Here is a 17,965-nt window from a genome sequence, read left to right on the forward strand (position 1 = left end):
TTATTAGGAAAATTTTTCATACTAGCAAAGGGTTTACAGATGGAAAAAGCAAAATACTGCAGATGCTGGAAATCAGAAATAAAAACAAAATGCTGGGGAAAAACTCAGGCCTGGCGGCATCTGTGGAGAAAGAAACAGAGTTAACATTTCAAATCCATATGACAGAGCCTGAAGAGTCATATGGACTCAACATTAACTGTTTCTCTCCCCACAGATGCTGCTAGACCTGCTGAGTTTTTCCAGCATTTTGTTTTTATTTCTGATTTCCAGCACCTGTGATATTTTGCTTTTTATCTTGGTGTTTAATTCATTGCCACTTCCAGGAATTGCCTACCTTCAACTATTGCTCTTCTCTCTGACAGGACTTCTTGTCTTTTTCACCATGTTCACCATCTTCATTGCTTTCCATTTCATTCCTGGCATTTGATGAGGTATTTAACACAACTTGCTTTCACAGCCATATTCCCTTCCTCAGCGACCTGTCTCAGTCTCCAACTTACCCCATTTGGATTCCAACTGAAGTCCCATCCCGCAAGTTTCGAATCCACCCAGGATTACAGGTAACTCTGGGACATACAACATTCCTTGGACTGCTGTTCCTGCTGCATCCTGAGATCTCCACACGGTGCCATGAGCTGCCATATGTACAAGCTCCACCTCTCTCCAGCAGCATTGACACACCCCATCTCAAAGCTGTCCTTGCCCACAGTTTTGTTTTTATTCTTCTCATCCAATGCCTTAAACTTTCTCTTTTTTGTGGCATGAATGTTACTTATCACTTATCAGCCCAAACCTGATTATTGAACGCAAGCTCCAACAACTCTCTCCAACAGCCATCTGGGACCCTCCACCTCTTCCTGTCCTCTGACCCCCATCCCTTCTATTCCCTTGCTGTGTATTCACTATACCATCTGACCACCCCCCCCCCTCCCCCACTCTCCTCCTCCTCCTCCTCCTCCTCTCCTCCTCCCCACCCCCACTGCGCACTGAACTCCTTTACTCAGCAAAGGACTTGGTTTCATCCCTTTACACCCTCACTTTTATGAATTTTGGGCTCGGCACAAGGCTGAACTCTTCTGTCACCTTCATCTCCTCCATGCTCAATTCTTAAGGCAGGAGTCCTCTCCCTGTCCAACGGATCCTTTCACCTGCCTCGAGTATTCTTCCTGTACCTGGGCTCCTCCCTCTGGCCTCTTACCTGCTCTCAATCTCTTCATTGAGAACTGTTTGGATGATAATGGTTGTATTAATTTCCCTGCTGTTCACCCACTCCAACCTGTCTCCCCCTGAACTTGCTGCACTGTTCTCTCGGGTCCAACCTTTCCTTTGTTATCAGAGGTTTGCAGATGTGTTTCCAGTGATTTAAAGGCCAATCATGACTTTTTTCTACATTGTTTTCAGGTGATGTCAGTGTTGGCATAAAATGTGATGCTCGTGTAATTAGTGAATCTGAGGAGGACATCGAATTTGACATAATTACCAATCCTAATGATACTTTCACGGTGAAGTATATGCCACCAGCTGCTGGGCGTTACACCATTAAAGTGCTATTTGCTGGTCAGGTTTGTATCTTGTAACTAAAGCTACCCAACTTTTACAGCTTGACTCTTGCACCTTGTTGTGTAATCAACTAATCTACCATCCTTTTCAACAGGAAATTCCAATCGGTTCTTTCAGAGTTAAAGTGGATCCATCACATGATGCCAGCAAAGTTAAGGCTGATGGTCCAGGATTAAATAAAACTGGTAAGAGTCAACATCTCATATCATTTTGTGGGTCAGTTTATCTCTTAAATTCACCAATCAAATCTTTGCCTGTTTTGGTACTATTGGTCAAATGATGTTAAAATGCAAATGGGTTCATTTTTTTGCTGGTATTGACATGCTGCAATACTCTAGATACATTATTGCATACTGTTACAAATTGTATCAAACTCTCCAAAGCATTTAAGTAAACATGTTACAGTATCTTGGGACTTAGTATAAGGTAGGGTACAGCAGAGTGTTTTGTGCTTTTATTCTTGATCTTTGAACCATTGTTCAGATTCAGTTGTGTTTTAAGATCAAACTAAAATGACTCAGCCTGAAAATACTCTTTGCTTATGCAAGATATCTTTAAGCAAACACAATTTGGGGGACTGATTTGGGCATTTTAGCCTCCTTCATTGTCAATTGCAAACTCCTTACATGTTGTAGTCCTGGAAAAGAATGCAGATCTGCAATTTGTCTAATGCATGTCCACTGCCAGGAAGTGTCAGGTACCACTATGGAATTATTCTTGGTTCCACAACATATTCAGTGTTTGCCACAAGTTGCAATCTTTAAAAACTAGGCAACCAAATTAAGTGGCTGAAGCTAAGGGTGGTTCTGTGGTGTGAAGAAATATTGAGCATTTAGACTGCCACAAAAATGCAGTATGAAATAATTATGGTTAAAAGGCCATTTACGTCAGTGCATGACTTGATTGTTCAAAATAGGCAGCTCCATATGTCTTTGTCATTGAGTAATGTAACATGATAAATCTGAAAAAACTCAACCATATGGTTTCCTTATGTTTTAGAGTAGTGCTGTTCTGTGCCCCCAACCCCCATGGTGATTTTTCCTTTTTCAACCACTATATAGTTCTTGTTGCAGAAAGCTAACCTGTGCCAAAAGACACTCTGTCTGCTTTTGGTTTGCCTAGTACGTTTTTGTGGATTTTGATCTTTTTATGTAATACCTATTGCTTGAGCAAGCCTCAAAATACGTTCCAGATCTCTGCAGGAAGCAACTGTGAATAATCAATGTACTTCTAAGCAGATGTTAAATTGGTATTCAACTTCACCATGCTGTGGTGTATACTGCTCTTGATCTCAAAATGTAGAAGAGAACCAACCTTCCTTGGAGGGATAATGTACAATGCCCATATTTGCCCATGGTAAATGTCATGTCGTTCTTGGTTGTTGTGGTTATCCAATATTTTATTCTTCCTTTTACAGTCTTGTATTAGTGGGGATTTTGGCACTGCATGCTTTTAATTAACTGATTTGATTGAGGACAATATTGGGCTGAAGTTTGTGCTCAATTTAGTGTTTTATGCTTAATTTGGCTATCTATTTGCAAAATTCTCCAATGGCAAGATACTGGTTTATTATGATTTTGGCCTTTTGGAAGTGCTGCTGACTTTGTTGCTAGCACCCATTTATTCCAATGTTCATTGGCATATTCTGGTTTGCTGGAAGCACAGACCTCCTTTCAAGTGAGTAACCTCATTGTGTGAGAGAGTGGGATCAATGGTAATATGCTTGTTCAGTGGAATGTTTTGACACTATTTGACGCAGTTTGCTAGAGGATGGGGATATTTACAGTGCACATTTCTCATACCTCAGGCATGCTGCCCCTTCTCCATCTTTGCTCCCCATCTGTTGTCTGATGCCATAAGTACGTACTATTGCATAATTTTAAACTCCTTATCTGAGTAATATGTCCTTTTCAATGTACAGGAGTAGAACTTGGTAAGCCAACCCATTTCACTGTGTTTACAAAGGGTGCTGGGAAGGCACCACTTCATACAAGCTTCAGTGGACTTGCAAAAGGAGATGCTGTCTGTGATTTTGAAATAATTGACAATTATGACTACTCTCAGACAGTCAAGTATACACCACTACAGCAGGTGGGTGCTAGTGTTCACCTATTGTACTTAACATTATTTCTTGATGATTTCTTGATTCTAATGAGCTATTTATTTGGACAACTGCTATGACCTGTTGTGCAAAGTAAACAAAGTGCTATTCTAATGTGTGTACTTGCAGGGTAACATGGGAATTGCTGTGACCTATGGCGGTGATCCAATTCCTAAGAGTCCCTTCAGCATAGAAGTAGCATACCCACTTGACATGAACAAGATCATGGTTAATGGTCTTGAGAACAGTATGTATAAATAATTTCTAAAGAAATGTATTTGTGCTTGTAACTTATTTAAATGCTACAATGGAACAGTGCAGATTCAGCTTCAGTACTAAAAGCTTCACATTTATCATATGCATTAAAATTGCACTTCTAGTCCAGGTGCTAATAGAATTTATTCCAGTTAATTACTTAATGTATATAAGTCTCATCAATCTACTTTTTCAATCACTACTTAAAAAGTGAATGCTGATTTAAGGACCTGAATATTATCCTATAACATCTCAATTCATCTTTGCTTCAGGTTTTACATGGGCTAACATATCTTATCCTGCTGAATTGCCCAACAGAAACATGACACTATTCAAATTACTTTATCTCTTGACACTTAACTGAGTCTGCACAGATATATACTTAAAGCAATATTTTATAGTGCAGAATAGAATATTACTGCACAGGCTATTTCAGCAGTATACATTTAACAGATTTTTTTTCAGCCATTATTGCTGTTATCACCCAGTTTCCTCCTGACTGTTTTGCACTTGAACTGCTATTGCATTGCTTTTCCCTACTACATTTTGTTCCAGATGTTTTTCATTTATTCTTTGTCTTTTTAGTATACCTTTGGACTAAAGCTGGAAACCCAACAAAAATGCAACTCTTAAGCAATTGCAATCCCTTCCTTATATCGGATTTCTAAAATTCACATCATATCTTTGTTTTGGACCACCTTTTTGTGATGTCCAAATATCTGTTTTGGTTGTTCTTGATTTTCTGCTATTTTATGGTACTCGAATGTGCTCATTATGTCTGTTCCTTAATTGTGATCTTCCCAAATTCTGTTAAAGGATAATTCACTGTTGGAAGGCTCTTGATTAGGCATTCATGACTTTTTCAGGATGCTAATGAGGTTGATTTTTGCAATGAATACCTTTTTGCTATCAATAGTTCTTTCAGATGCTAACCATAGTTTACCTTGCCTAGTTTCTTACAGAAACAAACACTGCCAATAATATCAATTTAGAGATGAATGCAGAGTTAATTTTGTAACATCAGGTGTTGTCTCTTCCACGCACCAACCAGTTGTGGGGTGGAGGCATGCATGATTGGGAAAATGATGTACACTAGATGGAAATCTTTTTGAAAAAAATAAGTAAATAACAATGGTAACTGCCCAAAAAACTGAATTTGTTCATGGTTGTCTGCTTGCATTATTTAAAAATAAATCTTGTTCCCATTATTAGGAGTAGAAGTTGGGAAAGATCAGCAGTTCACCATAAACACAAAGGGAGCAGGGGGGCAAGGTAAAGTGGATGTGATGATCTCCAGCCCTTCTCAGAAACCTGTGCCCTGTGCGGTGGAGTCGGTTACCAGTAAGGATGCTTGTGTTGCCAAGTACATCCCCAAGGAAGAAGGACGATACATGGTAGATGTAATGTATGACAGGAATCCAATTGTAGGCAGCCCATTCACTGTGGAAGCTGAACTACCTCCAGATCCTTCAAAGGTCAGTTATCCAGTTTTTTCTGCTGTGGTGTTTTCTACCTTTTTTTTTTAAAGCTTCTAGGTTCTTTGATATAGAAACCAAATTTAGGAACTGAGGAAGGCTCGAACAAGTCAAGGTGCTCAATTTTTTTTTTAGGACTAAGTAAAATCAAGTGGAACTACAATGCAATTCTCAGTTGAAACCACTAAGTGCTCCCTTTTTGGTAAATAACTCAGAAAAATCACTTTGGAGCTATCCTGGTTGAGATGCTGAACATTATTTTGTTCAGTATTTTAAGTAAAGTTTACTTCGCTAATAGTTTCTGCTGTATCAAAGTTTGAACCCGTGAATCAGGGTGGTTGAAATCTTTAGCTCTCCACTTGTAGTGGTAGCATCCACCTTTCTTTGACTTGTATTTGTTTTCCTGAAAGTTGTAGGATCGTTATCTGACAGTACTTTGTTTCTGTGGCATTATTAAAATTTTGGTTTGATAATTTCCATGAACGTTTTCTTTTGCAGGTAAAGGCCTATGGGCCGGGCCTTGTAAGTGGTGTTGTCGGCAAATCTGCCGAGTTCACCATAGATACCAAAGGAGCCGGCACTGGTGGGCTGGGTCTCACTGTGGAAGGTCCATGTGAAGCCAAGATTGAGTGCTCAGATAATGGGGATGGAACTTGTTCAGTCTCCTATTTACCAAACGAAGCTGGTGAATATCTTATTAATATTCTGTTTGAAGAAGTTCACATTCCAGGCTCTCCATTCAAGGCAGATGTGAAATTGCCCTTTGACCCTTCCAAAGTTATTGCCTCTGGTCCTGGTTTGGAACGTGCTAAAGTTGGAGAAGCTGGACTATTTACTGTTGACTGTTCAAAAGCTGGTCCTGGCGAATTGACCATTGAACCAGTATCAGATAAAGGTGTTCAGGCTGAAGCCCATATTCAGGATAATGGTGATGGCACTCACACAGTCAGCTACATTCCACTTCAGCATGGCCTACACACAATTGCATTGAAGTATGGAGGGCAATCTGTGCCCAAATTTCCAGTGCAGTTGCAGGTGGACCCAGCAGTTGATACAAGTGGTGTAAAAGTATATGGGCCTGGAATCGAAGGACGTGGTAAGTATTTTATTTTTCTCCAGCTATTTTTAAGATCTCTTCGTAACATTGTTCTACTTTGATATTTCTCCCACTGATGGACCACCCCCAAACCACTGATGCACATGCATCAGTTGTTTTAGATTGCTGTGGTATGAAAGTGTTAAACTCCTGAGTAGAAGCTATAACTAGAAAGAGCCAATTTGCATTTATAGAATATCTCGAAGCAATTTCCAGACAATTAAGTACTTTTGAACTCTTGCTGCTGCTTTAAGTAATTATAGCAGCCAATTTGTCCACAGCAAGGACGCACAAACAATAGCAATGGCATGAACCACCAGGTTATCTGTTTTCAGAGATAGTTGTGGAGTGCCAGTCATGACAGGTTTGCTGCTGCTCTTTGCCAAGTGCTGTAGGATCTGTTACTTCCTCCTTTTGAGGTCAGATGGAGACTTGGTCATCTTTTGAATGTGGTTAACTAACACTAGTATATCCTGGACTGTGATCAAATCAATGAGCCAGAGGTAAGCATGCTATTCGAGTCCAGACCAATGCCTAGTGAGGCTTCGCTACCCTTCTACATTAAATGTTCCCAGGTTTGTGGTTAGAACATGAATTAAATTGACAAGCATATACCTGTACCCAATGTTTTACTTGTGTAACCCTATTCTAATTCTGAAATTTAACTAGCAAGTTAAATTTTGGTCATTTATAAAAAAGCATTCATCTATAGATAACTGCAATACTGGCTGTAAAATGATCATTGTGTGGAGCTGACTACGTAAAAGATTCAATCTGAACTATAGTTACCTGAGGCAAGAAATCTCAATTCCCACTTATGTGCACAACTTGCAGCTGTACAAAATCTAATGTAGCTAAAATTCCAATGTCATTGTAATCAGTATGCAAAACTATAAACTAGTCATGATCTATCTAATATTTTTAATATACATTTTTAATGCATATTTGGAAAAGCAGAGGGAACAAATTACCTTATTTGAAGCAAAGAAGCTATCATAGAGATAATCTGATCCAAATATACTGTGTGCGTTCTTTAATCACCAATTTGCAAAACTGGAAGTAAGCTGGTCTAAATGGAGGACTAAAGATTTTAAGGTCATGCTAACCACTGCTAGATGTGTCATATGGGGGGGAAGAATGGATAAGGATAATAATGGAATTCAAAATTAAATGGCATAAATGCTAATTACTGGTGGATTGAACCACTAAGTGCAGTAAAGTGGCTAACAATTTGGCTGTATAGTAGGTTGAACATTATTCTGACAAGGATAATCATTTTTTGTAGAATGCACTGGTTTCACTACAGAGCATTGTGTATAGTTCTGCTCTGTATTCTAAAATGGGGGTAAAACTAACTTTGAAAACATTTCTGAAGACGACAGCTAAACGTAATCTGGGTTCAGGCATCTGATGGGTTAAGAAACCTGGGAAGGATCGTCAATAAGGCCTTCAAGGAATATAAATGAATCAAATCCTAAATTGACAGACACACCAAATTCTAACCAAGGGACATGGACTCTCTGAAAAGGGATAGTAAGCTGACAGCTCTTAAATATTTTCCGTGGTGGGTGATGAATGGGTAGTTTGTCTAAGTGAAGTGTCAGCAAATTCCAAAAAGCAAGACCAGTAACTGAGGTATGGGATGTTTCTATGTTCCCAAGTAGAATTTGCCAGCATGCCTTGCTAGTGCAATATTTCAGTACCATGATTATGGTGTTCACATACAGTTTAGGCATTGAAATTTAAGTTTCTGGAATTTTCTGCATGAACACCATTAAGCAGATGAGTGATTTACCTATTGAAGTTTGGTTAAAAATTCCCTTTTTTTTTTTGTCTCGACCTTCTGCTAATTAGACTCCATCAATTGTAAATCTCAATTTTTAGAGTAATCATGTGAGGAACCCAGGCATAAAAATCTTGGTATATTTGGGAATTTTATGAATTCTTGTGCTCGATCTGTCACTCCATATTTAGGTGATGCATTTTAAAATAGAGTTGATTATTTGTAAACAAACTTTCTCTTGCTGGTTTTCTCATAAGTAAGCACAGCATGGCTTCAAGGTTGCAGGTAATCCTTATACTTTGAACGGCTACTTTGCCGGTGATACTAAATGTTTGGCAGCTCACAGAGCCATTATAGCTGACCCTTGTGGACCCTGGGGTCCTTGTGTTGATGTTTAGCAAAAGTTATTACACAGTCAAGGAAGGGGACCTCCTAGAGATCTCCAAGTCCAGGGAAACTTTAGATAGCTTTAGTGTTCCAACATTGATTTGTGAAAATTAGCTGATCTTGAATGCACAGATGTGATTAGTTTCATCCATAACACATTGCAGCTATGACTGAAGAGCAGCCAGGGCAATAATGGTCAAATTTTGTTTAGCTCATGCTGCATTGCTTTTTGTAGGAGTTTTCCGTGATGCTACAACTGACTTTACAGTGGATGCGAGTTCATTGACCAAGATGGGAGGAAACCACATCAAAGCAGGCATCATAAATCCTTCAGGAGCTCGCACCGATTGTCTGATTAAGGATAATGGAAATGGGACATATGCAGTGGAATACACTCCATATGAAAAAGGTATGACGCAAAGTCACTTCTTTTAGTATGCAGAAGGCTTGTGATTTGGGAGTCTTCATTCCTTTCGAAGTACCTGGCTCCATAATATGTTCTTGTGCCTTTGCTGCTTCATCAGTTAAAGGACTTAGGAGGTTCAAATTAACAATAGTCAAATTGGCATACTGTTTTATCTCCATTTTTGGATAAACAAGATCATTTTAGACAAACTGCTACATTCCACACCAACATTGTAGTAATAGCTGCTACTCTAAGAATTCTGACCAGAGACCCACAGTTATATTTTCAGATTATAAATTAATCAGTGGCAATCATAAACTATAGTCAATCTTCAGTTCAGTCTACGAGTACATTAAGATCAAAGAACTACTTTGGCAGTAGCCATAGCAGAAGTGTTCTCATTGAGGCATACAAGATTCTGTGGTTCAACAAGCTAGATGCACAGGTTGTTTCACCTGGCTGGGGAATCTTAAACATGAGAGCATAATCTCTGTATAAGGGGTTGATCATTTAGGACTGGTGAGAAATTACTTCACTGAGGATTGGAAATCTTTGGAATTCTCTACCCAGAGGGTTATGAATGCTCCATCATTGAACACCTATTTAAGACTGAGACAGATTTTTGTCTCGGGGAATCTAGGGATCTGGGGAGTGAGTGAGAAAGTGGAGTGGAAGTCAAAAATCAGCCATGATTGTATTGAATGGCAGACCAGGCTTGATGGGCCAAATAGTGTACTCCTATTTCTTATGTTCCACTTTTTTTTCTTAGCATTTATCACAGCAAAAACTTTTTTAAAAAGTGAAATGAATTTCTTCCTACCCCCAGTATTAGAACAAAGTAAGGGTTTAACCTCTCAACTTTCAGTGGTAAATTGTTTTTTTCCTTTTGGTGCAGGTATGCACTCTGTTGATGTAACCTATGACGATGCACCAGTTATGAATAGCCCATTCAAGGTAGGAGTCACAGAAGGATGTGACCCGTCACGTGTCTCAGCAAGTGGACCTGGACTTCAGGGGGGCTTGACCAACAAACTGAATAAATTCTCTGTAGTAACAAGGTAATCTTCAATTTCTTAATTGCCCTCCGCTTGGAAAGTTCATTTTCTTTAGCTCAGGGATTGGATTAGAAGAGACCTGGATACATTTCACTGCAATGACAGTCCCTTAACACCATCCTAGTTCCCCTCATTCCTGATCACAAACATGGTTGAATCCATAACCGGTGACTCTTGACTGCCATGAGATAAAACAGCATGCATATATAGAGGATCTACAGTTATTCTCCACAGGCTTATAATATTTATCAAGATAGAGGTCAATGTTTGTGACCCACAAACCCTGATGACTGCAATTTATTTACTGAACCTTAATTTAAGATATTTTATTGTCTATTTCTTTGGGTCTAGATATTGGTTTGATTACTGGTCACATTATGTTGATTTGTGGTAGGATGAAGAGAGTTTGAAGTCTGCACCACTGTTTAACTTCACTGCCATGGAACAATTTATTTTAGATTGAATAATGGCACTACATCAAACTTGCTTATGTGGGAGAGTTGTAATGTATTTTGCATATCAGTAAAGCACTGAAAAGAATTTTAAATCATTTGTAGTTTGACAGAATAAAGTTAATCTTAACAAAGCTAGTAACTGGAAATCTTGTGATAGAGGGGCAGGTACTGGTGGCCTTGGGATTACTGTTGAAGGACCTTCAGAGGCAAAGATCTCTTGTAAGGACAACAAAGATGGCAGCTGCAGTGTTGAATACACCCCTTACACCCCTGGAGATTATGATTTGAATATTACCTACGGAGGGCAGCACATAACTGGTAAGCCTTTTTAAATTTGTTTTACTCAGCATTAAACTACTGCTTCAAATAAACCGTAATCTTTAGTTTGTGTTACATGGGTATTGAATTCAGGACAAATAGCTAGGTCATTCTGTTATTTCAGATAATATCAGAACTCCAATTATGGAAGGAAACTATTGTTTAACTGTGCATTTATGTTCCCAAGATACTCAACTGCCATGTTCACCTCTCCCTCTTTAGACATATATTTATTTCAGGATGCATTCATTCTACACAAATTTTAATATCAGTATCAACAAATCGGAACAAATTTTGCCTCTGCCTGCATAAGAGTAAATCTTTTGGTGGAAAATTTGTCTAAACCCTGATTGATGTAATTCATTTGTTAGTAAAAAATTTTCCTGAAATAATCTCTGCTTCAAAGTTGGTTCTCCAATGGATTTAAATTTTAAACTGTTTTGGTCAATTTTACTATTGAGTCGTTTTTTTTCTCTGAAATGTTCTTAAATTGGGATTGGATCATGGGAATAAGAAGGCCTCAAAGGTGGATTGGAATGCATTTGTACAGTAATTTAACAATATTTAGATTTGTGGATACTACATTTTGTAATATCAAATATGCATTTATCTAATTGTCCATTTCAATATTTATCCTTGTGAAAACTGAAATCCCTGTACCTTTTCTAAATTACCACTTAAAATGATCCAAAGTTTGAAACATTGAAGTATCCTTTTTTTTTTGTAGGTAGTCCATTTAAGGTACCAGTCAAAGATGTTGTGGATCCAAGCAAAGTGAAGTGTAGTGGGCCTGGGCTGAGTTCAGGAGTACGAGCCAAAGTTCCACAACATTTCACTGTGGACTGTAGCAAGGCTGGAAAAGCTCCCCTTCATGTAACTCTGTTAGGACCAAAAGGTAAGATCATGATAGTTTTTATTAACTCTTGATCAAAAACCAAGACACTGTAGGTGTAGGTCTACACATGAATGTATACTCCTGGGTTGGAAGGGTGAGGATTCCTGGTATAAATTTAAGGTTGAATGATAATTCAGTTGTATGTACTGTGCTTGTGTGTTAGGTACATGCTTGTATGAAGTGGAATTTTTATTTGCGTATTGTCTTAAAGTTTTTGACCCATTGCACAGCTAGGAAATGCTGTGGTCTTTTGGCAAGGGCATCACTTGTCACCTTTTTCAGCGACTATTCAGATTTTGCTGCAAGTTTGAGGTTTTCTGTTCCAGTTGGTGAGGCACAGCCCCAACCATGGCGCAGTCCTTTGAAAACGATTACAGACTTCTTTAAAGGAGAGACCAAGGAAGATGACAGTGAGACAGGTTTGGATTTGAGCTGCTTAACCTCAACAAGGCAAGAAAGGTGGCGGGCGTAAATGGCCGGGAACCATTGTGCTGGTCCTGTCTGCTTTTACATTAAGAGCCAAAGAGCTAGACCTAATGCTTCCTGTAGAATTTTAGTTTCCATGTTGTCACTCTAACCTGGTCTTGTTGTGTTAATTTTGTATAAATGATTTTTAAAATCTAATTCCATTTTATTTTGTAGCCCCTCCAGATTTAGCCCTAATCAGATTGCCTTAGACCTAAGATGAAAACAGTTATGCAATCAGTATTTAATAATTGCATGTTTCTGCTACATTTCTTGACAAATTTCTGCATGACCCAGTTGAAAATTTATTTTAAATTCTGGACATACTCCTGTAAATTTTTTGAAGAATCCTGAATGACTTGAGCAGATTGCTTCACAGCTTTCATTAGTTTTGAAAATTTTGACACTGCATACCTGACCTGGTAGGAAATTATTTTCAAACCTTTGCTCATTGAAAGTTTTTTTTTGTTTTGGGTTTGCTTCAATGCCTTCTAATTGGTCAATACAGGCTGATTTTAAGTGAGCTTACTACTAAATCAGTTTGTGAATTTTAGCTTTCACTTGCAATGTTTGAAATTTAAATTTTAGGGCTGCATTACTTCCATGAGAATTATGCTTTATTAATGGGAGTGTTCTAATACTCCAAAGCCTGTAGCAAAAATGTCAGTCAAATGGGACTGTGCTTGCTAGTATTTGCATTTAAATACAGAAACTCTTTAGGAACTGGACTCTGGGAGGGCATACCTGCATACAAGTAACAATGTCAACATTTTATAAAGATGTAAAAAGATTCTTGTTGATTTTTCCATTATGCAATGTTTGAGATTTTACTGAGGTGAGGATGGAATTGTGGGGAGTTTGATTCATGGCCAGGCAGCACACCTAGGTGCATAATATTGCAAGTCTCTATCTATATCTACTTTCAGTGCTGCTCTAATTCAAAGCAAACCTTAAAATAAGAACTTTGAATGAGTAATTCTGTAATTTAATATGGACTAAAGTAGTGAAATATTTGCTTAACTGCACTGCGAACCATGAGTACAAGGCTCCAAATGGATATCTCTTTCCTCTGCACTCATATTTTCTTGAATGGCTTAACATGAAAAATCTACTAAAGCTAGTAAAATGGTCTTTCTTGACTCTCTGCTTTACAGGTTTTGCACCATTAGGTACTGTTAGAAGGCAATGCATTGTGTTAAGACTAACCAGCTTTTTGTGTACAGTTGACTCTGTTTTAATGAAAACACATGGGGTTATTTTATTTAGCATAGTCCTTTTTTTTGGTTTGGACTGATGATATGCAAGAGTTTTAGTATTTTCATCTCTTTTCTCTTGCAGGCAAAATTGAGCCTGCTGAGGTTATTGACAATGGTGATGGCACTTACACCGTCAGCTACACACCTTCTCTCGAAGGGCCTCATTCAGTCTCTGTCCAGTACGGAGACGAAGATATTCCTCGCAGGTATCAGAAACGTAAACCTCGATTAAACTGTGCAGGGCATCTTGCTGTCAATCTTAGCTCTTTTTATAGAATTGTTGCATTATCTGTAAAAACACTAAGAAAATGAACCCTTGATCCAATGTCTGAACATACAACAGGTTGAAAACCACACACCAGTGTTCTAAAGAGAAATAATTGTCCTGATTTAAGTTCGTGTTCTACCAATATTTTCCTCTGGTTAGCATGACTTAACAGAAATCTACCTCATGTTATTGGAAATTAACAATGATCTTAAATTTAATTGACTAATTTCATTTGTACTTGCACTCCTATTTACCATCTATATAATCCTTTATTTGACTGTTAAGATTTTACATTTGAAGTGCTTACTAGCCTAACTTTAATCCTATAGGGGCATATTCATCATTACTCTTATACTTTTTTGTTCATATATGCATCCATGAAAAACGTTTTTTGTAAATTTTGATTCAATTGTGTCCATGTACATGGTCCAACTTGGATAGTTTCATTTTTTCCATTTTTTCAATTCTCTGGTATTTGGAGTGCCAAGCAAAACTGCTACAACGGCATTATGATCTGGCTACGTATTAACCAAGCATCCATCTTTGAGTGGACTCAAGGTGTGCAATTTGTTTTTGGAATAAAAATGTACGTCCATCAGTGTGACAAGGATTAAAGTATTTTCCATTTTGTTTTTCTTAAATGCATACAGTCAGGCATCTTAATCTTTTTATTGATGGTAAATATAACAAGCTGGTAGTAATATCCATAATTCATTCCAATCGTTCAAAAGAATGTCAGACTAATTTTATTGTATGTATTTGTTTTAGTCCTTTCAGGGTTAAGGTGCTGCCAACTCATGATGCCAGCAAAGTGAAAGCCAGTGGACCAGGCCTTAATTCTTCTGGTGTACAAGCTAGTTTACCTGTGGAATTTACCATTGATGCCAAAGATGCTGGAGAAGGACTCCTTTCAGTACATGTAACTGTAGGTTCTAAATTTGTTTCCCTTTTCTCTATATAGTGGATGAATGTGGGGCTATAGTAAGCTGCATCAGTTTCAAATATTTCCCCTCCAATGGAAAGTAGGCAATTAAGCTTGTTGTCCTGGTTGCTTGTGCAGCAATATGATAATTAATGTCTGTTCTTGCAGTTTTAAACTCCGTATCAGAATCTTCATTTACGTTTTGATAGCAATAGCCTATAATTTTTTATAGAAAGTTTAATCTGCAATGTAACCAATTTTAGCCAACAACAACTGAAGATTGCCTGCTTTGTTCAGCCAGACTTGATTTTAAGTTGCTGTAGAATTTATTTGGACAGACTATCTAGCCTTTTTGCCCTCCTAATCCTGCCACCTAGCTAAGTATGAAGAACCTTGTCCTGGCTATGTTTTCCTGACAGAAAATGTGGTTAAAGTGTAATCATGCTTGTTTCTCACCTTTGCGATTTTGTGTATGAAGTGATTGGATTGGCATTAATGTATAATTCAAGTATTCATTTGTGTAGCTAGGTTTGTGCAATATTTTTAATGGCTTACTTAAAAAATTTAGAGCAGCTACTCTAGTGACTTTTGCTAATGCTGAAGAAAATATTTTATGCTACCATAATACAAAACTTAGTCTCTGGATAAGCAGTGAAGATCAAAATGATGTAGGGAGGAGCAAATGTAATGAATTGCTGAAAAAGTGAGTGACTTGCCAAGGTATGTTAAACTAGTTGAAAGCTTCCAAAAATAGAATACATTTTCTTGATTCTAATAAAATAGCAAGACACTGGATCAAATAAGCTAGTAGCTGTCCATGCAGCATTGTTCTTAAACTGTGTATATTGCAGTGTTTCTTTTTTTTTTAAATAGTCTTCATTTGGTTAAAAGCTTGTTGCATAAACCTGTTACTGTTCCCTAGTTTAATCATTGGTGTCCTTTTTTCTGTAGTGCAGTAACGTAGATGCTGCACCATAATTGCTTTTCTGACCATTGGCAATGAATCACAATGGCTATGCAAGTGTGACATAGACAAATTGGTATTGAATAAGCATATTGCTATTAAATGTGATGCAGTACTGGATCTAGCACAACTTTTTTTTTTGTGCATACCCGTAAAGAGAATGTGTCGCCTTGCATTGTAGCTTTGCTAAATATGATCATTTTAATATTTTCAATTGTTCCCTTTTGCGGTTCATTTAATTTCTTTCACAGTTAATTTCTATCCATTCTTTTTAGTTGCAAGGGTGGGGAGAAGGCTGTAGTTGCCATTGTAATCTTGGTATAGGTTGTTCACTGCAGCTAACTGAACACATCTAAGGTGAGAGTTTTCTGCCATTGTAAACGCCAGCACTCAACCACCACCCCCTCCTATGTCTTGCCTGCTTTGGGTAAATCAGAACCATTTTTCCTTGAATTGAGCATTAGTTAAAAGTATACATAACAAGATGCAAATTTAACATGCTTTTTTTGGGATGCATTGTATAGCTGAGCTGTAAAAAAATTCAGCTTATTAGCCACTTCAGTGGCTGCTTTTTTAAATATTTCAGCATTTTGAATGTTAATTTAGCTTGATGGTGAATACTGTCATAATAAAGACATTTGTCTGCAGGATCAAGAAGGGAAGCCAAAGAAAGCTAATATCCACAATAATAATGATGGCACCTACAAAGTTTCCTACATACCAGACAAGGCTGGACGTTACACCATTGTAATCAAATATGGAGGTGATGAGATCCCAGCATCTCCTTACAGAATCCGTGCAGCAGCTACTGGTGATGCCAGCAAGTGTACAGTGTCAGGTATATGACAGATTTGTTTACTTTTTGTATAATGAGACTTGTAAAAATCCTTTTCTTCAAAAGGATAAACAATTGCCTTGTGGTTTTGAGGAAATGCTTGATTGTTGCAGTAAGTGGGTGGATTAATGGTGGTAGAAACATTGGTTACTGGTGATTTTTGGTTTGAGCTCTTGCATATAATTGTGTAAATAATGACAGTTTGCTTTGGTAGAGAAGCCAGCAACGTTGGAGTAGAATTGGGAACAAAAGCACATTTATTTCTGATCAATGCATTTTGCTAGATCACTTGACTGTCATGCTGTAATGAAGAAATACTGGATTATGACACAACCACCACTTGCAAGTGACCCTCCAAGCAGCTTGCCATCCTGACATGGCACCATGTCACAATTCCTTCACTGTCACTGGATCAAAAACCTGGCCCTCCCTTCTGCTGTCCTTCTAACTGCACTGTGGGTGTACCTTACCTGCACGAGATTTTTAAAGGCAGCTCGCCACCTCAATGGCAGTCAGGGATGGGCAACAAATGCTGGTATTGTCAATGACACTGACATCCTGTGAGAATTTTTTTAAAAATAACTGAAATTTACAGATTTACCATCTTGGACAATTCATTGTCCATTTTAATTAAGCGATGCAAATTAAGCACTAAATTCCCAATTTGCTGCTTTATTGAATTTGAATTACATGACTGATTTAATTTGAAGCGAACTCAAAGGTTGCATAGTAATGCTTTAATTTTCCATTTCTAAGGTTCTGGCCTTGGGCCCACCGTTCAGCTGGGAGAAGAACTGGGAATGAAGGTAGATGCGAAAGCTGCAGGCAAGGGCAAAGTCACCTGCACAATCTGCACCCCTGATGGGACTGAAGTGGAGGCAGATGTTATTGAAAATGATGATGGAACTTATAACATCTTCTATACAGCACCTGAAAAAGGAACCTATATTGTTTATGTCCGCTTTGGAGGAGTAGATGTTGCCAACAGCCCATTCAGTGTAGTGGTGAGCCTCCTCTTATCTGGTGTCCTTTTTAATTATGGAAGATGAAACATCTGTACTATTTTTTTGGAGTATGTCCAGAATTACAATTACTGAATTGTCCAAGGAAATCGATCCCCTTTCACACTTATCACTCCTCTGTTTTAATTTATTCATAGTCAAGTTTGTTATCTGCAGATTTGTCCTATTTCTTTGTTACCTTTCTTAATCTAACACAATTTGACCGAGCTGCAGGAGACCAAGTAATTTTAAATCAACTTGAATTTATTGTACAGCTACAAACAAAGTGTAAATGGAGCAGTGTTTGAAAAGTAGAAAACATTCCTGTAATTATTGACCCCTGCTCTCAACTCTTACTGACCAAAGCCTAATTAACGTTTAGCACGTTAGCGCTCAAGCATAGGAGACCTGTTGACTTTCAACTTGATAACTAGCCTATCAAAGAATCTAATGGATCAAAACTAACCC

At 38.0% G+C, this 17,965-nt stretch overlaps 1 protein-coding gene across 5 annotated transcripts in view; it reads left to right on the forward strand.

Annotated features, from left to right (window-relative positions):
* LOC144681709 (filamin-B-like) overlaps window positions 1–17,965 on the forward strand; it is a 164,580-nt gene that overhangs the window by 103,704 nt on the left and 42,911 nt on the right. For 3 of the 5 annotated variants that reach the window (XM_078543593.1, XM_078543597.1, XM_078543594.1), the window contains 15 exons: window positions 1,402–1,562; window positions 1,655–1,745; window positions 3,482–3,651; window positions 3,791–3,908; window positions 5,129–5,391; window positions 5,890–6,487; window positions 8,893–9,066; window positions 9,959–10,121; window positions 10,731–10,891; window positions 11,619–11,786; window positions 12,113–12,205; window positions 13,590–13,713; window positions 14,544–14,700; window positions 16,310–16,499; window positions 17,253–17,500. In XM_078543593.1, the coding sequence (XP_078399719.1) occupies window positions 1,402–1,562; window positions 1,655–1,745; window positions 3,482–3,651; window positions 3,791–3,908; window positions 5,129–5,391; window positions 5,890–6,487; window positions 8,893–9,066; window positions 9,959–10,121; window positions 10,731–10,891; window positions 11,619–11,786; window positions 12,113–12,205; window positions 13,590–13,713; window positions 14,544–14,700; window positions 16,310–16,499; window positions 17,253–17,500 (2,879 nt within the window). The remainder of the gene's footprint in view (window positions 1–1,401; window positions 1,563–1,654; window positions 1,746–3,481; window positions 3,652–3,790; window positions 3,909–5,128; window positions 5,392–5,889; window positions 6,488–8,892; window positions 9,067–9,958; window positions 10,122–10,730; window positions 10,892–11,618; window positions 11,787–12,112; window positions 12,206–13,589; window positions 13,714–14,543; window positions 14,701–16,309; window positions 16,500–17,252; window positions 17,501–17,965) is intronic. The other 2 variants (XM_078543596.1, XM_078543598.1) reach the window with 1 other exon arrangement.

The sequence above is a fragment of the Cetorhinus maximus genome, chromosome 6 (genome assembly GCF_964194155.1).
Source record: "Cetorhinus maximus chromosome 6, sCetMax3.hap1.1, whole genome shotgun sequence".
NCBI lineage: Eukaryota > Metazoa > Chordata > Chondrichthyes > Lamniformes > Cetorhinidae > Cetorhinus > Cetorhinus maximus.